Source organism: Labeo rohita, unplaced genomic scaffold, assembly GCF_022985175.1.
Source record: "Labeo rohita strain BAU-BD-2019 unplaced genomic scaffold, IGBB_LRoh.1.0 scaffold_1408, whole genome shotgun sequence".
Classification (NCBI taxonomy): domain Eukaryota; kingdom Metazoa; phylum Chordata; class Actinopteri; order Cypriniformes; family Cyprinidae; genus Labeo; species Labeo rohita.
In genome coordinates this window covers 1-20,227 of record NW_026127569.1, presented here as the reverse complement: position 1 = coordinate 20,227, position 20,227 = coordinate 1, and the positions used below count along the sequence as shown (strand labels likewise).

Below are 20,227 nucleotides of genomic sequence, written 5' to 3'. Positions count from 1 at the left end.
CCTGAATTAAAACATTTCATTCTTTCCGTTGTAGCATATATGACATAATCAAAATCATCAACTTTGAGATGCAGTGACAAATCTAGCTCCTCGTCATCTTTTAGAATCATGTAAACGAATCGTCTGAAAGAAACGACGTGTTTTAAAAGAGGTGAATCACACCCGATTGGTATCATTTTGATAGGCGACACAACCTTACCATATCGGGACATTATTTTCAATAAAGTTTCATCTGTGATAAAAGGTGGAACGTTAGACAGCAAAACTTTTTTGGATGGCATGGAAAGTGGAAGAACAGGAGTAAAAAGTTCATCAACCACAATACCCTTCTCAACTAACTCGTTAGCTTTATCAACAGAACTGAGGAACAAAACAATTGCACTGTTCATCCTAGAAGCCGACATGATATTTTCATGTCCCACTACCTCCCCTGCAGCTAGGCAACAATCCTCCACACTTACTGTGGACGCCACTTTCACGCCATGGTGCTGCGTGAGTTTACTTAAAACTTGTAAACGTGGGGCCATCATGCTGCCCGCAACAAGGACGGTAGCACACGGCCCACCTGAACAACTAACTCAAACCCTGGAAACAACAGCAAAAAGAGAGAAAGGATAGGAAAAAAGCGAATACACTCACAAGACTCCACACGCACTCCCACCACTCCGTCCGCTCACGCTCAGTCACACCGGAAGTGAGAGAGAGATCTTGTTTTTACAAATGCTTTAAAAAAAAGTCATTATATTACACTCAGTTCCAAAATCAATTTTCTGTTTTCTACTTAAGTAAATAGACATCTTTGATTGACCTATAATAAAATTCCTCAGACGCACCATTTTTTTCTTTGCTTTAGACTCCTTAAAACCATAAATATACACAGATATACTAAACATTTCATTAAAATAATCAATAATAATTTTCAGCACTTCAAACAGAGATTGCAATCTTTTACAATACATAAAACAATGGAAAATAGTTTCTCTTTGCCCACAAAAAAAATACAACTCTCTTTTACCTCCGGATTTAAAATAGAAATAAAGACATTAACTGCAACAATGCCTTGCAAAATCCTCCACTGCAAATCTCTAGAAAACTTTGTCAATGGTGGCTTGTATAATATACCCAACATGGGTTTAAAATAAATTACTTCGCCATGGAGTATGAGACCGATGTACCAACTGTTCAACATCTTTGCACACATTTTATAAAAACATTTCCACCAGTAAACATAATATTTTTGTCCTTCAAATTTTTCAACACTGTTAAGGTACAGTTAATATCCGTATCTGGTAAATCCAGAGAAATCAACATTCTTGGAAAACTTTCCTCAGCATTTGGTCTTTGTTGTTGTCATGAATCTGGTCGGTGACCTGCGGTCCGCTCACCACCAGATGTCGCTCTCACCCGGTTATCACACACAGACTGTTGCCCTACACCCCGGACTACATCTCCCAGTATCCACCACGCTGATTGCGCCATACACCTGTGGCCAATCAGCGGCCCTATTTAAGCCCCGGACTTTCACTCGCTAAGCTCAGAGTATTGTGGAGTTATTGTGGAGAGTTAAAGAGGCGAGCAGATCCATATGCGAGCTTTTATTTATGGGACGAGACAAATACATGGTCAGACAGACAGGGTCAGAACAATAACAAACAGGTATAGTGGAGGGAGGCACAAGAGAAGTCCGTGAGGCTGGCATGGGTCGATTAACGGCGAACATAATCCATAACGTGTGACAGAAGAGTAATCCTTACAACGAGCTAGAGTCCAGAAAGGCAGGCGGCAAGACAGACGAAACGAGATGGCCAGGCGAAAATACTAAACTCAGGAAACCAGGAACTCAGGATACAAGGAAACTAGGAACTCGGAACTAGGAAACTTAGGAAACTAGGAAACAGTGCAAAGGTGCTAGCGCTAGGGGAGTGCTAAACGCGACTGACACAGTACTCCACATTAACTCTCCACAATAACTCCACAATACTCAGAGCTTACCGAGTGAAAGTCCGGGGCTTAAATAGGGCCGCTGATTGGTCACAGGTGTATGGCGCAATCAGCGTGGTGGATACTGGGAGATGTAGTCCGGGGTGTAGGGCAACAGTCTGTGTGTGATAACCGGGTGAGAGCGACATCTGGTGGTGAGCGGACCGCAGGTCACCGACCAGATTCATGACAGTTGTAATGTTGAACAATCATAAAGAAGCATCCATTCTTCTTCAAATAAAGATCCTCAACATTTTTTTCAAAGTCCAAGTTTATGAGTTAGTTCAACAGCATTTCTTAAATCTCTTCCGTCCATTTCCACCAAATCCTTCATTATTATAATCTGTGCATTTTTCATTTTTTTTATGTTCAATTTATGTTCATATTTTTTTATGTTTGTTATCTAAGGTGATATTGGATGTTTAAAAAAAAAAAATGTTTCTTATTTAATTGGTTTCACAGTGTTTGTCGATTTTACTTGTAATTGTAATTGAACTCGAACTTAATTTAATTAACGTAACGTAATTTAATTTTCATTTGACATCAAGGTCTATGTCGTGTCTCCAAGCTTTCTTATTCATTATGCTAATAAATGTTCTAGGTTTCTTATTTATTTGTTTCCACAGTGTTTACTTATTTTCAGTTTTGTATACCTGTTTAAACTTTGTGCAATTTATTTATTATTTTATATTAGGCTTAGCCTATAGCATGGTGTATTTTTTATTAGTTTTGTTAACGAATTGTTATAAAGTTATATGATTTATTTATAGGCGAGTGAGTTTAACATTGTATTTTGTTGTTGCTTGAATTGCTTGAATTGAATTGCAAGCAATTGACGCTGAATTGCCCACTCTAAAAACTGCTGGGTAAAATACAACCCAGCGCTGGGTAAAATATGGACAAACTACAAAATAGGGTTGTTTTGGTTACTACCCAGAAATTTGGGTTAAACATTTAAAACAATTAGGTCAAAACAACCCATTTGCTGGGTATGTCCATATTTTACCCAGCGCTATAGGTTGTTTTTAACCCAGTAGCTTTTAGAGTGTAATTCGAAAGTGAAAGTAAAATGTGCACGGCACTTTTAAGCTATTTAAAAGCGAAGGAAAGCAAGGAAAAGAGGTAAAATTCTAATGAACTAAACTCAAACAATTGCTTTACGCCGAATTGCCGCTAATTTGAAAAGTGAAAGGAAAATTCTTTTAAGCTGGCGGAGCTACAATTTTTTACATGGGGTGGCCAGGGGGTGGCCACTGCTATTTCAGGGGATCCACACACACAGGCACTGTACTCATAAAATTGAAATAATAAATTAAGTAATTCAAAAGTTTTATTTGCAAAAACAATGCTGAGTTCTTTTACAAAAACATTAGCATAAAGAAAAAACAACCAAACAAAAAATACTGCAATTAGACATAGCAGACATCAAACAGACCTGGATTTGAAAAGAAAAACAAAAACACAGTTTTAGTGTCATCAGTTACAAACTTATCCTAGGTATGTTTAAAACAACATAATTCTGCGGTTCTGATGAGAACTGGCAAAACGTTTCACAAATTCATCCATGTTGAGGGAGCGTGCCCTCCTTGACTCAACACTGAGAATCCCTAGGTGACTTAACCTGTCATCAGACATTGTTGTCCTAAGGTGGGTTTTAATAAGTTTTAATGCAGAGAAGCTTCTCTCGCAAGTTGCATTGCTCACTGGTGTAACAAGAGAAATTTTACAAAGTCGAAATAACTCATGAAACACCTCTTCATAAGGTTCCAGAAACACAACAAATTCAAGGAGATTAGATGGTATGTCACCTCCACTTTTCTCTCTCCTCTCAAGAAGTCGCTTGGTCTGATGCACTTCATGTTTGAGGTCCTCTAAATCTGACTCATATAACTGTGCAAAGGCAAACAGAGGCTCCTCATTCAAGAATGTTGAACTCTTTGGGTTGAGAGACTGGACCCCATGCATTATCTCACAGTTTTTTTTTTGAAAAACGCTTCTGCAGTTCAGCTGTGAGACTGTCAAGCACCTGATAAAATAAAACTCTTTGGCAGCTCTCACCATCACTTTGGTCAGTACTCTTCTGTCCTACAGTGCTCATGATTAAGGAGTCATGAAGTCTTAAGCTTGTTTTAGGCTGTCTTTTACACGCTGTTTGTACACTTATTTTGCATTGTTCCACAATCTCTTCAACCTCTTTCCATAGTTCTGCAAAGAAACCCTCACTTCTGTAGTTCTGTAATGTGTCAGTAAGGGCACCTACTAGATCCACAGCCCTTGCTAGGTCAAGTGAGCTTGATTGGAGCATGTCAGAAAGATACTTGGCATCACCAAGCACTTTACAAAAGATAACCAATAGCCCAATGAAATGTAAATCTATCTGAGAAAGAATGCCCCTCGCTTCCACTGATCTATCACCACTATTTTCAAGTGCTATGTCCTGCAGCACTTTCAAAACTGCTGGGAGTCTGTCCCTCAGATTACGGCATGCCATGTATCTGCATGCCCACCTTACATCTGTAAGTCTCTGTAATTCCCTGGGCTGCTGCTGTGGATATAGGTCTTTCTGAACTGCAAGCCACTTGAGATGAACGTACGAGCCTGATACAAAGTTATAAAGCTTCTGCACAAGAGCAAAAAAGTTAACTGCCTCAGGCACTGATTTTACAGCATCGACAAGAACCAAATTCAAGCAATGTGCATTACAGTGCACATAAAATGCAAATCTTGCACTGTTTTTAATCCGTGTAGAGACACCAGAATGCTTACCGCTCATGACGGATGCACCGTCATAGCCTTGCCCCACAAGATTATTTCTGTAGTCTAGGCCATGTTTCTCAAGGCAATCTACTATCATTTTTGTGAGGCCTGCAGCATCTAAGCTTTCAGCTGACTGAAAGTGTAAAAAACTTTCATAGATGGCCCCATTGTAATAGTACCTCACAACTAAAGAGATCTGCTCTTTTTTCTTTAAATCTTTGGTTTCGTCTACAATTACACTAAAGACTTCACTTTTTTTTACTTCTCTTATTATTTCACTTTGCACCATCTCAGATAAGCCCTCAAGAACTTCATTCTGGATTTGGTGGCTTGTGTACTTAGCATTTCCGCATGCATTCATTCTTTTGTCAATGAGAGGGTCGTGCTTTGCTATTTCTTCTAAGATTGTCAAGAAATTACCCTTGTTGCAAGAGTCATCAGACTCTCTATGACCTCTCTGTGCTATATTTTGAGTGGCAGTCAAGAGCAGCACATCAGCAATTGTTTTAATGTACAAACAGTTTTCTTCCACTTTCTTTTTCCGTTCCTCATTAATGAGATCCAACATTGATAAGTTGCTGTTGATAGCCCTTTTATGCTGATTCCAAGCATACATAGCATTGATATGATGCTCTGCCTTTGAATGGAGCTTAAATCCAGAATCTTTAAACAGTGCCTTTTTCCAGTTAGAAAATCCTGACTGGGATGTGAAGGCAGATTCTGGTGTACTGGGCAAAGAAAAATGCCTACAGGCAAAACAATAAGTTGAATCTTGACTTACAGAATATTCAAGCCATGAATTGTCCTTATACCAGGAGCTGTTGAAAGCCCTCTTTCTAGTGCCGTGCTGAGTTCTGGGAAATGTTGTCAAACATGGCTGTACAGGACCCTCTTCTCTAGATCTTGAGATGTCTGAAATGCAAAATAAATAATATAAAATAATAGTATAATTTTAAATGCCTCATATCTCTATGGAAATGTACAATTAAGAAAATTGCACAATTACCTACCACTGGGTCCTTTTGGAACAGCAAATCTGGTGCTTGATGCAACTGGAAGGGGCTCGATGACATCTTCTGTCAGCTCTGGCTCACTGTCTCGCTCAGAGCCAGAGGTCTCTGTGTCATCCCTTGATACATCTATTTACAACACAATCCATTAGTTCCCATAGAATAGTGAACACACACATACACGTTTTTGTGAATTGTGAGGACATTCTATAGTTTTCCATTGTTTATATACTCTACAAACTATTTTCTATTGCCCTAATCCAACCCTCACAGGGAACATTTAAAAATATTTATAAGCCTTTTGAAAAATGGGGGCATGGGCAATGTCCTCATAAGTCACCTTCTCCTGAAATACCTGTCATACTCATACCATTATACAAATTTGTATCCTGATATGTCACAAAGATGCACACAAACACAATGAAAGTGTTTAGAAAATCCAAATCTATTTCATTACCAACATATAATTCAAAATATGAAAATATAATAATTTACTCATCATCTACTCACTTTGTTATGAGTTAATAAGTAATGACAGGAATTGATTTTTTTTAGTTGAACTTTCCTGAAGCTCAGCTTAAATTCTAACATTGGTTGAAACGTGATTGCCTAGTAGATGCTCTGACCTGCTGGTGGTCCTGAAGTCTGACCACACTGACTCTGACTAGTCTCAGGTATGGAGCTGCTGTGGGATCCAGTGCAAAGGGTCGGGTCTGTTTGAACCTGATCTGCCTGTTTGTGCTTCTTTATAAAGAAGTCTGATATCTCGCCCTTTCTTTTCATGTTTAATTGACCCTGTGCAAAAATATTACAGTCTGGTTACATCTGATCCAGTTAGAAACATATTTATCCTAATTAAAAATATCCATTATCATACCTGCACATTAAAATCAGCAACCGATCTAAATTACATTATTCTGAAGAAAGTATATGAGCTGGCTATTCCATTTTAACTAAATTTAACTCACAAACAGCTAGCCTAACATTACTTCCCCATATTAGCAAAATATTTGAGCATCGTAAATTAAATATAATAACTTACATACATGGTATGTGCATGTAATACTAGCACAGATGAAGTATAGTGTTAACTGTCTGAAGTGCGAATTGATCTCTCTAATCTCATTAAGTTAACTAATGTCGCCGGCGCGTCGTTAACTTACACCGCGGATAATAAACGTTACTCCGCAAACAAACCTTATAATAAACTATAAAACGTATTTTAAATATGATGTTTTATTATTCGTCTTACCTTGAAACCATGCTCTTGTCTTCGGCTCGTCTTCGATTTGAAAATAGCTTGAGCAGCGTTGCCGGCAAAATTCTAACGCTTCTTTAAATGAGATGTCAATCAGCATCAGGAACTGCCAGCAGCAAATAAAATTTTGGGGTGGCACCCGGGGTGGCCAATCGGATGTCAATAAATGCAGAAACATGGACATATTTTTTCTTAGAATAAACAGTTTACTTGTACATAACTCTTGTTTCTTATTTCCTCAAACATTATCGAAACTATTAGCATCTGTGAAACCATTTCTGATTTAAAGTTTTTTTTTCTTACTGTGCTTTAGTTCTTTTCCTTCATCCTGGCCGTGAGTCTGAGTTTGAGGTCCAGTTGTGTTCTCAGTATCTCTGCATTCGACATTTTCATAAATGGACTCTAATTCCATTATTCACTGTCTTACACTACGTCTTCACAGATGAACTATGATCTTTAGAATAGTCACTAGTGTTTTTCAAGTTTGCTAAATATACACAGGAAGTGGTTTCATTTCACACTGGCCTTTGACAAGAATAAAAAATTAAAGTCCACTAGCAAAGTCCACTAAAGGAGGTAGAGCTTTTTCACATTTGGCACCCAAACTCTGGAACAGCCTTCCTGATAACGTTCGGGGTTCAGACACACTCTCTCTGTTTAAATCTAGATTAAAGACACATCTTTTTAGCCAAGCATTCAAATAATGCATCACATAAACTTTCCCTGCAGTAATATCTGATCAAATGTTCATTATTAATCTTTTAGCTCTGGTTTAACACATCTTTCTTTTCTTAGTTTGAACAGCAGCTATGCTAATTATGTTCCTATTTGTTCTCTGTTTGTTTCTGCCATGGGATTGACATCCCGTGGTAACTAGGAATTCACAAGCTCCAGTGTGGATCTAGAACACTTACGAAGAGATGATGCCAATCCCACAGAGGACTTCAGATGATGCCAACCCTGAAACAACATACAGCACTACCGAATTCTGCTACTAATTTATAGTGTTCTTTGTCTGTTTGATTACGTCATTAATTGATCTTTACCACACATCTCTGCCATATGTACATCAAGCTACTACTACATATATTTTAAAAATGTCATTCTGGTGTAAAGCTGCTTTGCAACGATATGTATCGTGAAAAGCGCTATACAAATAAATTTGAATTTGAATTTGAATAAAAACCTTCAATCACACTTAAAAACTCTCTGCAGAGCCGTTCTACTATATTTGTGTTTTGTACATTCAACCACATGTTATCAGCTTTAAAAGCCAACCAGAAGAGTCTCTGAACACTCAAATGGACTCAAAAAGCCTTAAACAGGCCAAACTGAACCTTTATATTGACAAAGAAGGAAAAACAGCAACAAAAGCTGTGGATCTGATATTTATCTTCCTCTCTGATCACTTCAGTCTGATAAACCTGCTCTCTGCTGCATCCTGCTGGACTGGAGGAAATGTGTCCATAGAATAATACAGCAGATATACAATGAGAAAGTACAACATGAGAAAAAGTTTACTTTGGTAATGATGGTAATTGAAGATTTTATTCAAACAAAAAGCAATTCAACTGAAAAGCAACTTCACAGACTCTCAATATCAAAATAAGAAGATGAATCAGGGCAATCTAGACACTTTAGTCTTTTTGTAGTTTACTGTGATTGTCACCTTAACACTTGGCTCATGATAACAGTAGAATAAATTCATATGAATATAGAGCTGTTTGTGATGGAGAAAAAACATGAAAACATCAGAGGTTCATTGTCTCAGGTCAGTGTATTTCACACCATGAGAAACAGTAGATTATTATAGCAATAAGAAAATTATTATATTTTTTACTTATTCTAACAAATTGCATATCAGCTTATCATTATTTAAAAGGCAGGGATTCAATCAGTGTGTTCACATTAAGAATGATTATGTTAGACAATAGAAGCAAAACAACAATAAGATGGCATGAACCCTATTTCTCACAAATCCATTTTTTCTTCTCTGAGCATGGTGCATCATTCCAGCTGTTCAGGGGTGACCATCCCCACTGCTCTCTTTTATAATTCAGTTCAATACAGTTTTCATTTCCGTCATCGTTCGGCTCATTTTTTAGCCAAAACCTGAACAACATGTATCAGATGTTCAGTTTTTCAGTACCACAGATAAATGAATCAACACACAGTGATTTTTAGCACTTACCCTTGATTTAGTAGTGAATCATCCACCCATGTCATTTTGCCCTCCTGTTCTCTGTCAGACAAACCAATCCACACTCTCTCTGTTGTGAGTACAGAAATGAACCTCTGTGTGTGAATAAAAACAGGAATAAGTGTGATTCCTCTCATTCAGTAACAAACACTCACACAAACTCACCTGCTTCTCTTCACTTTTGATAATGACCAGATCAGCACCATGATCCTTACAGTACTGCCTGCTGTCAGACCAGCTCTTCTTCTCAGTGGACAAGAAAAACCAACCTGAACCACACAAGGCATGCATTTTATAAAACTGTGTACATACAGAGATAGAGAGAGAGAGAAAGAGAGCAAAAGGTTCACATTCCTACAGGACAATGGCCCTAAGCACACAGCAAGACTTGAGGCTGTAAAGGTGCATCAACTAAGTATTGAGTTAAGGGTATGAATACTTATGCAATGTACCTATTTGAGTGTTTTATTTTTAATCAATTAAATCAATTTGCAACAATTCTGTTGTGTGCTTTGTCACTGTGGTGTATGGATTGTAGATTGATGTGGAAAAAAAAATTAACCATAAGGCTGGAACATAAAACAAACAAACAAACAAAAAATAAATAAATAAATAAAATAAATAAATAAAAACACCCTGCTGAAAAAAACAGCTTAAACCAGCTTAAGCTGGTCAAGCTGGTTTAAACTGGTCACCCAAGCTGGTTTAAGCTGGTCGCCCAAGCTGGTTTTAGAGGGGTTTTGACCACTTTTTTTAGCTGGTCAAGCTGGTTTAAGCTGGTCTTAGCTGGTTTTAGCTGGTCAGCCTGGCTGGTCTTAGCTGGTTTTAGCTGGTCAAGCTGGTCTTAGCTGGTTTAAGATGGTCAAGCTGGTCTTGGCTGGTTTAAGCTGGTCAGCCAGGCTGGTCTTAGCTGGTCAAGCTGGTCTTAGCTGGTTTAAGATGGTCAAGCTGGTCTTAGCTGGTTTAAGCTGGTCAGGCTGGTCTTAGCTGGTTTTAGATGGTCAGCCAGGCTGGTCTTAGCTGGTCAGGCTGGTTTTAGCTGGTCAAGCTGGTTTAAGCTGGTCAGGCTGGTCTTAGCTGGTCAAAATGTTTGTTTAATGATTGATTGATTACATAGTGTCTGCCCCAATTTTCCTGACAAATAATGTGACAAATAAGTAATATGTTTACTTTTAATAATCTGCAGGACCACAAGGAACCATTAAAACAATTTTTATTTGATCTTACAGCCCCTTTAATAACAAATATTTACAAAATATTTACAAAATAATAATGAATTACAATTACAATCCTAAAACTATATTAACAATTAATGGTGAAGATGAAAAATAACAGAATTCTTAACATATTATGCATTCTCATTTTTCTTTTTTTTTATTATATTATATTATTGTATTATTTATTAATTGTTTTTTGTATATGTAATGCCCCACTTGTTTCTCCCTCTTCTCTCTCTCTTCTTTCAGGCTCCTTTTGTTTCCGCCAGACACTGAAACAGACTTAAAAAATAAATTATTTAGATTATTAATTTTTAACAAGTAAAACTACTTAAAAAAAAACAAACTGTAGTGACATGTCTTTATTGCACATTTTCCTTTTTTTTTCAGACATAGCCTGCAATAATTTAGAAACATGCCCCTGATAGTTTTTCCTTTTATTGCTAAAATAAAGATAAAATTTATATATCCAAATGGAAGTGTGTGTGTGTGTATATATATATATATATATATATATATATATATATATATATACACACACACACACACACACACACACACTTCCATTTGGATATTTCTGTAGGTGCTTAATTAATGTAGCTATTTTATTGATAAATGAGTATACATGGATGAATATGAATATGAATATATTAGCATGAACTATTTTTAGCTAAATTGACTATGGTTACAAGGGCTGCCTCCTGAGTTCTGATCATCAATTAACCATTAGTCTATCAAAATTTCATTATTTATATATATATATAAATATATACACTTCCATTTGATGCTAGAAAGAAAAAAAAACCCCACAGGAAGTGGTGAAGTCCATGATGTAATTCTGGCCCTAGGTCTCTATGAACTTGAGGGTGTCAAAAAACAAAAAACAAACAAACAAAAAAAAAAAAAAAAAACTCTATGCTTGCTTCACAGACATGAAAAATGTATCTATAGAAATGTCTACTTTTAAATAAGCCAGTTAAAATGGAAAACAAATATTTTCAGATTGTTTAATCCATTCAATCAAACATGCAAATCCACTGTAGAGATGACAAGTGTTATCAACTTTATCACTGCAGCCGAAAATACAGAAAACACATATTAATGAATTATTATAATGTTAAGGCAGTCTTCTTTGCTGTTTTCTTTACCTGACACATTCATAATCATTACTTCTGCCAGTGTTCTGTGGCAAGGTTTGTGTGCGCTTGAGCGCTGATGGACTATAGGCAATTAAAGGTTCATTATTATAAATTATATAGTTTATTAATAAGCAATTAGTCGACTAATCTCTTAAAAATAAATGACTACTAGTTGACCAGAAAATTTTAGTCATGGGCAGGCCAAATGGTTACATATAGTGCATGCATGAATTAATAGAAAAATTAGATTACCTCTCAACAAATAGAAAACAGAAAATAGAAATCTTATCTAACAATAGAAGTCTTTACTATCAATTTCAGTTTAACACATACTTGTTGGATAAAAAAAACAAAAACAAAAAACAACAACAACAACCAAAAAACGTTTTTTATCCATGAAAGTACCCTGAGAAAAGTATCACAGGTTATAAGCTTGACCATAAGGTTATAATAAATAAAATAAATATTTCTATTCTATTCTAAAATTGATAATAAATCAGCATATTACAATGATTTATAAAGGATCATGTTACACTGGAGTAATGAAAAGACTAGAGTAATGATGCTGAAAATTCAGAAATAAATTACATTTTAAAGTATATTAAAATAGACAAAAAAACTATATTTTAAATTGCAATAATATTTCACAACATTACTTTTGTTTAATTTTTCAATTAATTTTCTGTATTTTTGATCAATTAAATGCAGCTTTGATTAACAGAAGACTTATTTAATAAAAACCATAAAAATTGTACTAATCCCAAACTATTGAACGGCAATGTAGATAATAAAAGAATATAATAAAAGGAAAAAGGAGATCTTGGTATGTGTGTATGTCTTACATTTTAGAAATTCCACTTTGCAAAGAAGAGTGGCAACTTGGGTTCACTTCAACTGGTTTCTTCTGTACCATTTGCCCTGTGGTTTTAGATGGCACTTTTCCTTTCAACATCTTTGTTCCTCGTAAATACCTACAAATCAGTCAGGAAACAGACAATATGTAATTCACATTAGTTTTAGCTTTTGAGATATCTGAATCATTCTCCCTTAAAAATCATCTCTCTTCTGGAGTTGAGAAACATCTTCTAACAATCTACATGTAAAATTCAGTTATTCAAATTCTTAGAATGCAACCATTACCTTTGAATGAACTCCAAATCTCCGTCTGTCTCCTCCTGGTAAAGTCACTCCAGAGTGAATATATGCTGCGAAAAAGCCAGACAGGAAGATGGGCTGGATTAACTCATTCTTTAAACCAAAATTAGCAAAAAGCATTACAATCAAACAATAAGCGAAGTAGCAAGTTATCAAAGGTTCTCGCACATCTCGCTGCTTACGTTAACTGCTTTAACAGCACCGTTCAGAGTTTATGTGATAGTTTACATCCTCCGTGAACGGGATGACCGCGAGTTGCGAAACTTAACGCGTTTCATTTCGGCGCCCCTGTTAACAGATGACTGCTTGTGCAAATTTGATTTACATCATAAAATAATCACGAGAAAGTGTGCTGAACAACGCTACGATGCAGTGAATCACAACTGTTGTCAGTGAAGCGTGTAATTATTACCGTAGGAACCCAGAGATTTTCCGCCTATAGCCGCTAAAGCCGGGGAATGTGTGAAATCCTCCCGCGACCGCACTCCTTAAACCCGGCACAAGTCTCCGTCGCGCCCCGCGGACGGAGGATTCGTTAATCTGCGGTTACTGCAAATGTAGACACCTTGATATAGTACTGCAGTTACCAAGAATGAAAAATTAAAAGTGAAATAAAAAACTTACCGCTGCTGTGAATCTCTCTTATTGCTGCTCCCGAATGTCGACCGTTGAAGAAATTCCCGCCTCTGTAGATTTAAAATTTACAGCAATATGCTGTACAGTTGCGTCAAACCACCACGTGATCCACGTGATCAGATTATGCTTTAAGCATTTCTTGTTAAAGATATATACATTTTTTTTCTCCTAGTGTTTTTTTAATTGCAGGAGGTTGTTATTTATTATATAAAGACTGTTTGTTTGTTTCATTTATATTTTGTGTAAAAGTCTAATACCGAAACACTCCTTAAAAATAAAACAGCTGACTATATTTGGTCATACAACTATGGTGAATGTATTTCTTCAGACAATAATTTAATCTGATTTGAGTTCTATGCTGATTTTTTTTGAGTGCTAGCTTGATTTTATGCTATACTTGATACTACAATTTATTTTAGACTCTTCTCAAATATTATCATTAACAACTAGAATAATTTAAGATGTATCATCTAACCTACCTGATTATAATACTAAACTTACCTTGAATTGAACCTTGTCAGTAAGTGAAACAAACTGATTAATTTGTAATTAGGTCAAATGGACAACAGCTTGGCCAGGCTGGGAGACCAGCTAAAGCCAGCTACTTCCATCTTAAACCAGCTAAAACCAGCCTGGCCAGGCTGGGAAAAGCCAGCTACTTCCATCTTAAACCAGCTAAAACCAGCCTGGCCAGGCTGGGAGACCAGCTTAACTTCCAGCCAGCTAAAAACCAGCTAAGACTTCCAGCTTAAACCAGCTAAAACCAGCTACTTCCAGCCTGGCCAGGCTGGGAGACCAGCTAAAACCAGCTACTTCCAGTTTAAACCAGCTAAAACCAGCTACTTCCAGCTTAAACCAGCTAAAACCAGCTACTTCCAGCTTAAACCAGCTAAAACCAGCCTGGCCAGGCTGGGAGACCAGCTAAGACCAGCTACTTCCAGCTTAAACCAGCTAAGACCAGCTACTTCCAGCTTAAACCAGCTACTTCCAGCTATTTCCATCTTAAACCAGCTAAAACCAGCCTGGCCAGGCTGGGAGACCAGCTAAAACCAGCTACTTCCAGCTAAAACCAGCCTGGCTGGGAGACCAGCTTGACCAGCTTGGCCAGGCTGGGAGACCAGCTAAAACCAGCTACTTCCATCTTAAAGCAGCTAAAACCAGCTAACCAGCCTAAGCTGGTTTTAGCTGGTTTTTTCAGCAGGGCATGAAGGGGAATGAATACTTTCGCAAGGCACTATATATATGCACTGACCTCGTTTAGTTGATTCTTTCTTTAGTTTTTCACTCAGAGAAGTAACTTTGCTTTCTAACTCCAGTTTCTTCTTATTCAAAGAGTCAAAACTCCTCTGTAACACGTCTTTCCCAGCAGTGAGATCATTGACTCTGGTCTCCAACTCCAGTTTCTTCTGACTTAAAGAGTTGAAGTTGCTCTGTAACTGGGTTTTCTGAGTAGTGAGATCATTGACTCTGGTCTCCAACTGGCTTTTCTCAGCAGTGAGATCATTGACTCTGGTCTCCAACTCCAGTTTTTTCTGACTTACAGAGTTGTAGTTTCTCTGTAACTGGGCTTTCCCAGCAGTGAGATCATTGACTCTGGTCTCCAACTCCAGTTTCTTCTGACTTAAAGAGGTGAAGTTGCTCTGTAACTGTGTTTTCTCAGCAATGAGACCATAGAAGTTCCTCTGTAACTGGGTTTTCTGAATAGTGAGATCATTGAATCTGGTCTCCAACTGGCTTTTCTCTGCAGTGAGATCATTGACTCTGGTCTCCAACTCCAGTTTCTTCTGACTTAAAGAGGTGAAGTTGCTCTGTAACTGGGTTTTCCCAGCAGTGAGATCATTGACTCTGGTCTCCAACTCCAGTTTCTTCTGACTTAAAGAGGTGAAGTTGCTCTGTAACTGGCTTTTCTCAGCAGTGAGATCATTGACTCTGATCTCCAACTCCAGTTTCTTCTGACTTAAAGAGGTGAAGTTGCTCTGTAACTGGCTTTTCTGAGTAGTGAGATCATTGACTCTGGTCTCCAACTGGCTTTTCTCAGCTGTTAGATCATTGACTCTGGTCTCCAACTCCAGTTTCTTCTGACTTAAAGAGGTGAAGTTGCTCTGTAACTGGCTTTTCTCAGCAGTGAGATCATTGACTCTGGTCTCCAACTCCTGTTTCTTCTGACTTAAAGAGGTGAAGTTGCTCTGTAACTGGGTTTTCTCAGCAATGAGACCATAGAAGTTCCTCTGTAACTGGGTTTTCTGAGTAGTGAGATCATTGAATCTGGTCTCCAACTGGCTTTTCTCTGCAGTGAGATCATTGACTCTGGTCTCCAACTCCAGATTCTTCTGACTTAAAGAGGTGAAGTTGCTCTGTAACTGGCTTTTCTCTGCAGTGAGATCATTGACTCTGGTCTCCAACTCCAGTTTATTCTGACTTAAAGAGGTGAAGTTGCTCTGTAATTGGCTTTTCTCAGCAGTGAGATTATTGACTCTGGTCTCCAACTCCAGTTTCTTCTGACTTAAAGAGTTGAAGTTGCTCTGTAACTGGGTTTTCTGAGTAGTGAGATCATTGACTCTGGTCTCCAACTGGCTTTTCTCAGCTATGAGATCATTGACTCTGGTCTCCAACTCCAGTTTCTTCTGACTTAAAGAGGTGAAGTTGCTCTGTAACTGTGTTTTCTCAGCAATGAGACCATAGAAGTTCCTCTGTAACTGGGTTTTCTGAGTAGTGAGATCATTGAATCTGGTCTCCAACTGGCTTTTCTCTGCAGTGAGATCATTGACTCCGGTCTCCAACTCCAGATTCTTCTGACTTAAAGAGGTGAAGTTGCTCTGTAACTGGGTTTTCCCAGCAGTGAGATCATTGACTCTGGTCTCCAACTCCAGTTTCTTCTGACTTAAAGAGGTGAAGTTGCTCTGTAACTGGCTTTTCTCAGCAGTGAGATCATTGACTCTGGTCTCCAACTCCAGTTTCTTCTGACTTAAAGAGGTGAAGTTGCTCTGTAACTGGGTTTTCCCAGCAGTGAGATCATTGACTCTGGTCTCCAACTCCAGTTTTTTCTGACTTAAAGAGGTGAAGTTGCTCTGTAATTGACTTTTCTCTGCAGTGAGATCATTGACTCTGGTCTCCAACTCCAGTTTCTTCTGACTTAAAGAGTTGAAGTTGCTCTGTAACTGGCTTTTCTCAGCAGTGAGATCATTGACTCTGGTCTCCAACTCCAGTTTCTTTTGACTTAAAGAGGTGAAGTTGCTCTGTAACTGGGTTTTCCCAGCAGTGAGATCATTGACTCTGGTCTCCAACTCCAGTTTCTTCTGACTTAAAGAGGTGAAGTTGCTCTGTAACTGGGTTTTCTGAGTAGTGAGATCATTGACTCTGGTCTCCAACTCCAGTTTCTTCTGACTTAAAGAGTTGAAGTTGCTCTGTAACTGGCCTTTCTCAGCAGTGAGATCATTGACTCTGGTCTCCAACTTGGTTTTCTCAGCAGTGAGATCATTGACTCCGGTCTCCAACTCTGTAAAGGTGCGTCAACTAAGTATTGAGTAAAGGGTATGAATACTTATGCAATGTACCTATTTGAGTGTTTTATTTTTAATGAATTTGCAAAGTTGCCACAATTATGTTGTGTGCTTTGTAATTGTGGTGTACGGATTGTAGATTGATGTGGAAAAAAAAGTAATTTAAAGCAGTCTACCATGAACATAAAACATAAAAAAAATTAATAAATAAAAATTAATAAAAAAAAACAAACAAACAAACAAAAAAAAACATGAAGGGGCTTGAATACTTTCTCAAGGCACTATATATACACTGACCTCGTTTAGATGATTCTTTCTTCAGTTCTTCACTCAGAGAAGTGACTTTGCTTTCTAACTCCAGTTTTTTCTTATTCAAAGAGTCAAAAGTCCTCTGTAACACGTCTTTCTCAGCATTCAGATCATTGACTCTAGTCTCCAACTCCAGTTTCTTCTGACTCAAAAAGTTGAAGCTGTTTTCTAACTTGTCTTTCTCTGATTGATCTCCTGAAACGGACTGTAACATGTGTGTAGCTTGTACTTCCCTCTCTGCCATGAGCTTGTTATGCAGTACTACAATGGCAGCCACCAGGAAAATGCACATAAGGCTAAAGCACACAGTGATCCACACAACACACTTATTTCCTACTGACAAACCTGCTGCAAAACAGGAAAACATCAAAATTCAAATAAAAATGTTAATCAAATTTCTTGTTGAAATAGATAGGCTTTCAAGAAATCTGTTCAGTATGACATAGATGGACCTTAAAGTGCAGTAAAGATCGAGAACATATACAGAAAACTGTGCCGTTCAAAATAAACACGACTTTTACATCACACTACATGTCTTACTGTTTTGAGCTCTTGCTTCAGTCTGGCTGAGTTTTTGGCCCTGATTTGGATAAATATCTTCATCTCTTTCCAGTCCCATCTCATTGTACTTGCTGCAGGTCTCGTAGTTGTCATTTTTATAAACATGCACTAGTTCCATGATCACTTCTCTTCAGTTGTTGAATTTGGGAGGATGAGTGCAGGGTTTAATATAGAGAACCTCCCCTAGAATTTACATATTGCTGACTGTCAAAAATGCAAACATTGATGAACTGTACATCTTCACAACGAAAAAGACTGATGTCAAACATGTTGGGTTCAAGGATTTTTTCCCTCCGTTTATTTAGCCGAAACAAACTATATATATTATATAGAGCCGTTTTTTTTTTCTTCTTTTTTTCTTTTTGCACATGGACAAGAAGCAAAGATAATTACGTAAATTTCTTTACATACTGGTGAATATTTTAGTAAAATAATTATTGCCTTAAGCTCGGATTTTTGTGAATTTAAACAGCCTTTAATATAATACATCCTTTTGTTTTGTTTTAAAAACAGCAAAGAGATGCATTAAAAATTAACTTGTTACTGCATGTGCACTTATTCCATAAAGTCCATTCTGACCTTTCTATGTAAGTATTATTTGTGCTTTGTGTCACTATGAGCTGATAAACTACAGACTGATGTGCTGTGCTATACTTAAATGCACATTTCCCTTCAAAAATACGGATCCTATTTTGCTTACATCTATTTGATTTTAATTTTACATCCTGCTGAGCTTGAATTATTGGAAAATTGAACTTGTACAACATAAGGTTCATCACACAACATAAGGTTACTCTGAAGTAAACATTATAATCAAATAAATTAATTAATTAATTCAAAACAAAATGCAGTTTACTATGGTAATGATGGTTATTAACCACACTGTAAACCCAAACGTTCAGAATACTTAAATAGATTAAGTACAGTAAACTTAATTAAAAAAAAAAAAGTTCTACTATTTTGAGGTCCTGTGACTTTTTTGTTTGTTTGTTTGTTTTTAGTTAATAAAACGTATTTGTTTTAATTAATCTGAACTACTTGTTGATAAATAAGGCACCACTTAAATGCATAATTTTACTCTACTTATTCTTTTTATTTGTTTCAACATTAGTGCGAGCCACTGGTGTGAGTTTTGAGTTTATCAGGATTGGCAGAATATATTATATTATATATTAGGTGGCGGTAAGGAGCTTCACACGCTGGTTTACCAAACACACGCCAAAACTAAACAGAAGAAGCCCCCGCCTGGTGTAGGCGCCGGCGGGAATTGACTCTGAGGACGTCTGCAGCAAGTTGGATCTGTGCTCTTAACTTTTCGAAGATAATCATCACGGGTCTCAAAGTAAGTGTTTAATATGTATTTTAAATGTGTTTTAAGAGGGCTTTTGAAAAAAAAAGTGCCTGTTTCTAGTCTTTTTTATGGAGTAATTGTAGACTTGCCATGGTATACTGTAAACACGGTTATATTCGGTGCAAGGAGGAATACTGCTATGAAATTGTATGCCGTTTTAAAGGGGAAATAAGAATTAAACTTACATGGCAGCAGTTGTACATCTATTAATGTGCCAACAAATAAAATTAAATACAATATATTCGCCCCCCCAGTCAGCAAACAAATTTGGCCCAGATTTGGCATGCATCTGGCACAGCTGGCATTCATCCGGCACTGGCATACACCATGTGGGCCAAACATGGCCCGGGTTTGGCAGAGGTGATACTGGTTTTAAGGTGGCACACAAGACATGGGCCAGATGTCAAATGTAGTATTTGGCCCAGATGTCAGATATAGATATGTGGGCCACATTAGTATGGCCGATCTTGACCCACATTTAAAATCCATTTAAAATATTTTTGAGTAAATTCCCAATGTTTTAATACACAAAGATATTTCCATTTCCCTGTTTGCATCCTGGGTCTAATGCCTTCAATTTAATGCAGGCAACAATACAGATTTCATTATTTGAATTATAAAAAAAAATAAATAAAAAAAAACTGTAATTGTTTGATTTCAGTTCATGTTTTTTATGCCATGAATGTACCAGGTGACATTCTATGACATCTATGTTATTAACATTTGGCCTATCAGAGCAAACTGGCCAAAAGGCGCAATTGTCATTTGCAGTGCTTCATGGGATTGCCGTTTTATTTACCCAGTTGGCTGTCAAGTCAAGTCAAGTCAAGTCACCTTTATTTATATACCGCCTTTAACAATACAGAATTGTGACAAGGCGGCTGTACAGTATTAAATAGGAAACAGTACATCAACAATGCCAAAGGCAACATTAAACACTCACATTATAGGTAAAGGTAGTTAATCAAAAACAATAAAATAAAATGCAATATTGTGTTAAGAGAAAGTGTCCCCAACTAAGCAAGCCAGAGGCTGTAACACACATAGTCTTGTACTTTTGTCTTTTCGACAGTTTTTCAAACATTTTTTATTTCAGATCGAATATTGTACATGTTGTAGCTGGTTGTTATGATTACGTCTTAGGAAATGAAAAT

General features: G+C 37.2%; 2 protein-coding genes across 2 annotated transcripts; both read right to left on the bottom strand.

Annotated features, from left to right (window-relative positions):
• Positions 1-526: 526 nt before the first annotated feature.
• On the bottom strand, positions 527-7,128 carry LOC127158239 (uncharacterized). Its single transcript, XM_051101389.1, has 6 exons — positions 7,000-7,128; positions 5,748-5,876; positions 5,519-5,649; positions 4,493-4,600; positions 3,789-3,870; positions 527-585 (listed from the first exon to the last, which is right to left on the bottom strand). Exons 1-6 carry the CDS (start codon positions 7,103-7,105, stop codon positions 527-529), a joined length of 615 nt encoding a protein of 204 aa, XP_050957346.1. The 5' UTR covers positions 7,106-7,128.
• Positions 7,129-8,576: 1,448 nt separating this feature from the next.
• LOC127158238 (uncharacterized) lies at positions 8,577-17,842 on the bottom strand. Its single transcript, XM_051101388.1, has 6 exons — positions 17,702-17,842; positions 17,150-17,509; positions 14,605-16,848; positions 9,371-9,474; positions 9,197-9,300; positions 8,577-9,117 (listed from the first exon to the last, which is right to left on the bottom strand). Exons 1-6 carry the CDS (start codon positions 17,838-17,840, stop codon positions 8,970-8,972), a joined length of 3,099 nt encoding a protein of 1,032 aa, XP_050957345.1. The 5' UTR covers positions 17,841-17,842; the 3' UTR covers positions 8,577-8,969.
• Positions 17,843-20,227: the final 2,385 nt, after the last annotated feature.

What these genes read in the sequence shown, in the direction of transcription:
- LOC127158238 (XM_051101388.1), bottom strand. Translation starts at nt 17,840, where the DNA reads ATGGAACTAGTGCATGTTTATAAAAATGACAACTACGAGACCTGCAGC. An exon ending in GAAAGAATCATCTAAACGAG is followed by an intron (nt 16,849 to 17,149) that starts GTCAGTGTATAT and finishes GCACCTTTACAG; the next exon opens with AGTTGGAGACCGGAGTCAAT. An exon ending in GAAAGAATCAACTAAACGAG is followed by an intron (nt 9,475 to 14,604) that starts GTCAGTGCATAT and finishes TGTGTGGTTCAG; the next exon opens with GTTGGTTTTTCTTGTCCACT.
- LOC127158239 (XM_051101389.1), bottom strand. Translation starts at nt 7,105, where the DNA reads ATGCTGATTGACATCTCATTTAAAGAAGCGTTAGAATTTTGCCGGCAA. An exon ending in TGTTCCAAAAGGACCCAGTG is followed by an intron (nt 5,650 to 5,747) that starts GTAGGTAATTGT and finishes TTTGCATTTCAG; the next exon opens with ACATCTCAAGATCTAGAGAA. An exon ending in ATTCATGGCTTGAATATTCT is followed by an intron (nt 4,601 to 5,518) that starts GTAAGTCAAGAT and finishes GCTCTTGTGCAG; the next exon opens with AAGCTTTATAACTTTGTATC.